We start from the raw sequence: 6,546 nt of genomic DNA, 5'->3' as shown, positions 1-6,546 counted from the left end.
TGGGCCGGCGCAGGGCCCCTCCGCCCTCCCTAAGTCCTGTTTTCAAGTATGGGTCACCTTAGAGGAAAATCAGGTAAAAAAAAAATAAATCTGGGAACCAGTAGTTAGCGTAATGGCTATGTCTCTGGACTCCCACGTAGTCGACCGCGGTTCGCGTCCCCGCTTACAACTCACGCCAGACGCATGTGCGAGCGTGCCCAAAATCCCGAGAGCAGAATGGAGGAGAAGGGATTGCGGCATGACCATCCCTGCTGGGGGGTGATATCTTGCTTTCTGTTTCTATATCTCTCTCTGTCTGTCTGGCAAGTGCACACGCCCTATAGCGAAAATCTCTCCCCAAAAAAATAAATAAATAAATAAATAAATAAATAAATCTTACGATGTAATAGATGTAATAATATGGATGTATAGAAGACTCCAAAGCATTCAGAAATGACTATTCATTTGGTGATTGAGTTTTGCAAACTAAAATGTAAATATGTTTTTGACTTATATAGGTTATTAAACTTGGGATCCAAATGAAAACACTGAAGTCCAATTAGTAGATTCTATGATAAAAGATAACAGGAAAATCACAACTAAAATTGTATTAGAGTATTTAAATGAGAACTTTAAAGCAATTCTGGGAAATAGCCAGAGAAGAATTTTAGAAGTCCAAAGGAACTAAGTTCAAATTCCAACTCTGTGACTTACTAGCTGTTTGAATCTAGAGAAGTTTTCTAATCTCTAATGTGTCTACATTTTCTCATTTAGGGAACAGGGACAGCCCAGTTAAGGTGACACATACTGCTAAGATATGTGCTCCACAGGTTGGACCACATGGGAAGGTGGAGTTTGATTCCCCGCCCAACCTACATGTAAGCCACTGTGGTATGCACCTGTGCTCCCAGCAGCTTAGAAGGGTGAGGCAGGAGATCATGAGCTGAAGGTTGGCCTGGGCACCACTGACAGAGCCAAGCATGATGGCAAGAGCCTGTGGTCCTAGCTGACAGGTCAAGGAAGAAGAACAAGACCTTGTCTAGGAAAAAATAAAAAGATACAGGGATAGCAATCACTACAAAATTGAGTTATTTTAAGAAGTAAATGAAGGCTCAGGGCAGGGGACTCCGGGCGGTGATCTGGAAGAGGCAGGGTTTCTCCTGCTCCGGGCCTGTCTGCTACGCGGCGGAGGCAAGGTGGTTCCCGGAGCCCCGAGGCTGGATGAGAAGTGACTAAGAAGTGCCCAGAAGCCAACCATGGATCCACCTGCTCATAAAGAGAAACCCAAAGTTAAAGAACCTGTGAGCAGAGTTGAGAAAGCTAAGCAGAAGTCAGACCAGCAGGAGCTGAAGCAAAGACAAAAAGCAGAGATCTACGCCCTCAACAGAGCCATGACAGAGCTGGAGCAGCAGCTGCTCCATGAGTTCTGCAAACAGATGCAGCCCCCTGGAGAGTGAGCCACTCAGACATGGAGCCCAGCAGCCCGAGCCTGAGCTGCTTACCAGCCCCAAGAGATGGCCCACTGGGAGCTTTCCAGAACTAGACAAGACGTTTGTGGATGAATCCGAGCTTACTTCCTCTGTGTAACTTCCACTTCACTGGTCCCTCTGCAGTGGCCCAGTGCTTGCTGAAGAGACTTGTTTTCTTCTTTGAAAATGTTTTTTTTTTTCTTTAAAACTTTTTCTATTGTTTGAGAAAATTCATTGTTTCTTGTATATCTTCTCCCAAAATGCAAATAAAATACTAAGAAAATGAAAAAAAAAAAAGTAAATGAAGAGGGCCCACAGGTGGTATGACAGTTAAGGTGCTGGGCTCTTACATGACTGCAGTTTGAGTCCCAGACCTGGCAACTTGCTTTCTCATTTTCCCTCTGTCTCTCTCTGGTCAAATTTAAAAAATAATAATAAATAAAATGAAATAAATAATTATTCTTAAAAATAAATGAATAAAAATATACAAAGCACCAGCACATGGTAGATACACACCAAGCATAGTAGATACTCAATAAAAGAAACTATCTTTTTTTCAGACTATCACCTATTTTTTATTCACTTATTACCTATTTTATTCCATCTTCTTACAATTAAGTAACTCTGGCAAATTAACTATAAGTGCTTCTACAGTGGGATTTCAAAGTTATTCTATAATGGAATTCTAATCTATTCTTCTTAGCTTCTTTTCTAAGATATCCACAATAGTTTTGGTGCATTTCAGGCATTTTTACTCATGTCTTATTTCCCTAAAGTACATAACATAATACCTTAAAATCTTTGGTAGCAAAAGTAGTCAGAAACAGATGAAAAAAATGTCATTCAGTAATGGAATACTAGTATCCTGACAGGTTAAAGTGTTCTGAGCACAAAGATACTGATGAGGTTATTTAAATAAAAAAGACTGCCGGGGACCAGCCTCGGTGGGGGTGGGTTGGCTTGACAGAGGCGACGATGGAAAGGAAAGAAAGACTAAGGCCCCGTGCCTATTCATGCACGTCCTAAGCCGGACACTCCTCTAAGATCGCTCTCTGAGGAGTGACAACTGCTAGGAATCACCGTGCCTTTTTATTGAAAATGAGATACATGCAAGTAAATGGGAGAGGGGCTACGTGTACTAATGATCAATTCATAATGTTTTAACAATAGAAACCATTCAGGGTTTGATTAAGGGCAAGTCTATTAATCATCAATACAGTTCAACAATAGTTTGATTGATGAAAGCAGTTTCTTGGTAACTTCAAGCAGTGCAGTTTCAGGAAACAGTTCCAGCAAGCAGAGTTAACTATCAACCGATGTTTAGCAGCTTGATGAGGGCGGGCATACAGCCTTTTCAACTGGTGGTGAATTGACTAATAAGTTAATGAAAAACTTTAAAATGGGTTTATGGTGTTGTGGATACACTTGTGTAGCCTATGGCACCACTGTTATGTATTTTGTTAGAACATTAGTTACCATGGGACGAGAGCGTCCTGGGCCAGTTTCGGCCTAGTCCTATTGTACGTGAAAATATTATTTATATTAAATGTGTCTTGAGGGGCCTTCCAAAGATCAGGAAGAACTTTAGCACACCCTTTACTGTGCCCAATGAAGCGTTGTAATTAACAGTAAGTGGTCAGGGTAAAGGGGAGCGGTCGGGGGGACTTTTCGGGAAATCTTACCACACACTCAAAATGTATGAGGGAGCTATGTAATTCTTTTATAGTAGTATATCGGGGAGTCAGAGGGGGGTCATTTCCCAGCAAGGCTATCACAGTCCCGGAGCGAATAGCAGGCGGCCTTGCCAACATGCTAAGTGACCCAAGCTTGTTCCAAGGTCGGGGGGCATACAGTCGCGGCCTTGCCAGCTCACTGAACCGACCCGAAGCGATGCTCAAAGGTCAAGGGGCTCAGACGGGTCCTGGAGCCCCGCCGGGTTGGACTCTTCCAAAAGACTCTAATACTAAAAATGCTAAAACCAAGCAGCTAAAGAGGTTTCTAAAGAAATATTATTGCTTCTTTTTTTTATAAACTGCTCCTTAATATAAATTAAGGACATTTTAGAGTCACATCAAATACTGTCAGTTAAAAAATAAATTAAAATGAGATTGTGTTCTAAAGAAGGAAATTATAAAAATGTGTAGGTGCAGTTTCAGAGGCACACAGAACCAGTTTGGATGGCTAGAGGCTGGATGGGAGGGCCAGATCCAGTTCTGGGTCAGCCTGAACATGCTGGGCACAGTTCTCTGCACTTGCAAGTCTTCTTGGGAAGCAGTAGGATCATGGCACACCAAGACATGTCAAAAATACCTCTCTCTGCTCTCTCCCCTTCTCTTTTTCCCTCCTCTCTCATAATAGGGAGAAAATGTAGATGGTGCTATAATAAAAATCAATTCTTCTGTTAATGATATTGATACTGCATTTCTCTGTTTCTGCTGTTGGGTCCCCAGGGGAAAGGGTGGGGTTAAATTGTGCATCTCTTAAATGTTAGTTTGCAGGGGCCAGCAAATGGTATAATGGTTACTTTGCTGGACTCCAATGTAGCTGACCGCAGCTCGGGTCCCGAGCCCAGCGGCTTCAAACTCACACCAAGTGCATGCATGTGCATGCCCAAGATCCTGGGAAGACAATGGAGGAGAAGAGATTGCAGCATGTCCATCCTCCCCCCTTTACCCCCGGGGGCAAGTTCTCACTTTGTCTTTCTGTATCTCTGGCAAGTGCATGTGCCCTATAGCAAAAATCTATCTTAAAAAAAACAAAAAGCATAAATGTTAGTTTGTATGTCTATTTTCTCAGTACAAATAATGGAAGACCAAATTCTCTTGTTTTTCTCCCAGAGATGATATAGGAATAAATATTCATTGAATAACTCTGAACATTTCCCAAAAACCCAAGCTATATAAATTCAGGATCATTTCATCACATTGCTAGGAAGTAAGCACTTGACTTATATATTAAATAGATGAATGTCCTGTATCATGCGTAATTTCCTAAGTACCAAGAAATATACTTATTGTCATCTTGTTTTTACTCTTAATTTTGGGTTTTTACAGATTCTTTTCCCTAGAGTTTTGCTGTCCCATAGAATAGCTATTACCCACATGTGACTTTTTTTTTTAACTTTTTAGAATTTTGCCATAGAGTACATGTGCTTGCCAAAGAGAGACAGAGAAAGACAGAAAAAGAGAGGGAATGTGAGAAACCATCCCCTAGGGAGGATGGCCACATTGCAGTACCTTCTTCTCCATTCTCGCCTAGTGATTTTGTCATACACACATGCCTGGGGTGTTTTTTAAGACACTAGGTCCAGTACTTGAACTGCAGAGTCAGCCATGTGGGATCCAGCACTCCAATCACCATACCACTCACTGGTCCCACATGTGACTATTTATATTAATAAAACCTTGCTAAAATTAAAAATTCATGGGACCAGTAGATGGCATAATAGTTATGCTGTTGTATCCCCACATGGTTGAACATGGCTCAGGTCCTGGACCAGGAGTATTGAAACTTATGCAGGACCTGTGTGCATACGTGTCCAAAATCCCAAGAGGAGAATGGAAAAGAAGGGATTGTGGCATGGCCATTCCCCCCTAGAGAGGGGTGGTAGTGATGGAGCCGTGATTTCTGGCTTTCTGTCTCTCTGTTTCTCAAGTGAGGGCATGGGCCCTATAGCGAAAAATCTCTCTAAAAATAAAATAATGTAAAATTCAGTCCCTTAATCCTACTAGTCATATTTCAAGTACCATATTTCACATGGGAGAAGTTGCTACCTTGTTGTACAGAGAGAATATATCTGTCATCATAGAAGTTCTGCTGTAGTGCACTGGCCCAGAGGATATTCAGTGACTGCTCCTGTGCTCTATGACCTTAAGCTTCTCACTAATATCATTGTAAGGATTAAATGACCTTGGAAGTTATGGAAGAGTGACTTCATATTCAGGTCAGTGTCAGACTAAGGGAAAGATGGAAGAGAGAGAAAAATTAAGTCAGTGATTAAAAGAAAAGAATGAATGATGGTTTGTGAAAGAATACATGTTGACATTATTATAAAAGGATGAGAAATGATTCAGGAAATCAGTGCTTCAGCAGTATTTTAGTTAAAACATTCATGACATGTGGTTTGCACTAAATGCATCAGTCTCTTGCTGACTTTCTGATGTTTTAATTGAGTTTTCAGATATTCAAGGTAAAACACAAAAATAATTCCTTCGGATTGTGATGTAACTTAACTTACCTTTTGTATACCAATTGCACATGTTTAAACTATATTTCTCTCTCATGGAAGTCAGCAGACGCTGTGGCACTACTTGCAATTCTTGTTCACAACTTTTCTATGTATCTTTACTTAAACCCCTTATACTCACAAGTTTTCATGTTTACCAAAACTTTACTTCTACTGCTTGTATAAAATGGAATTTATCACATGTGTTATTATCCCAAAAAGAAAATAATCTGTGTATGTTTGCATTTAGGTCATTCTGTCCATTGAAGAAGGTTACAGACTTCCAGCTCCCATGGGCTGTCCAGCATCTCTACACCAACTGATGCTCCATTGCTGGCAGAAGGAGAGAAATCACAGACCAAAATTTACTGACATTGTCAGCTTCCTTGACAAACTGATCCGCAATCCCAGTGCCCTTCACACCCTGGTGGAGGACATCCTTGTGTAAGATGCATAATGTTGATTTCTTTACCCCCTTGACAATCATAATTTCTTTCGGTCTACAGACAAGAACAGCAGTGAGAAAGAAAAGAGTGTGCCTTGTAACTGTCTTGTTGACCTTCTATAAACCATATTTTATGTATCAGCTGAAAAGGCAAATTATTAACACTTAAAAATGGATTTTTTTTCCTATAAAATAGGTCCCCCTTCTCTTTTCTCTCTAATCTTTCTCAATAACTTTATACTTTTTCCTCTGTGGGTATTTTCTATTTACATAGCATTTCTTTATTTACTGATGCTTCTTTACCTTTAAAAGTGGAATCTCTGTGTGCGTGCAGCCCCTTTAATTTTCTCGTCCATCCTGTGTTCTGTCCCTCTGTTTGAAATGGCAAGCAAGACAGGGGCAATTTGTGAATCAGCCAGGAGCAAAGA

At 40.8% G+C, this 6,546-nt stretch overlaps 1 protein-coding gene and 1 pseudogene across 1 annotated transcript in view; both read left to right on the top strand.

The window, feature by feature from the left end:
• Window positions 1-6,546, top strand: part of EPHA6 (EPH receptor A6) — a 983,118-nt gene that overhangs the window by 959,945 nt on the left and 16,627 nt on the right. The window contains exon 17 of the mRNA XM_027769481.1: window positions 5,924-6,117. Coding sequence (XP_027625282.1) covers window positions 5,924-6,117 — 194 coding nt within the window. The remainder of the gene's footprint in view (window positions 1-5,923; window positions 6,118-6,546) is intronic.
• On the top strand, window positions 1,236-1,436 carry LOC102479207 (small vasohibin-binding protein pseudogene; annotated as a pseudogene).

This window comes from Tupaia chinensis, unplaced genomic scaffold (genome assembly GCF_000334495.1).
Source record: "Tupaia chinensis unplaced genomic scaffold, TupChi_1.0 Scaffold149851_1, whole genome shotgun sequence".
Lineage (NCBI taxonomy): Eukaryota > Metazoa > Chordata > Mammalia > Scandentia > Tupaiidae > Tupaia > Tupaia belangeri.
This window is presented reverse-complemented; position numbering and strand designations above follow the sequence as displayed.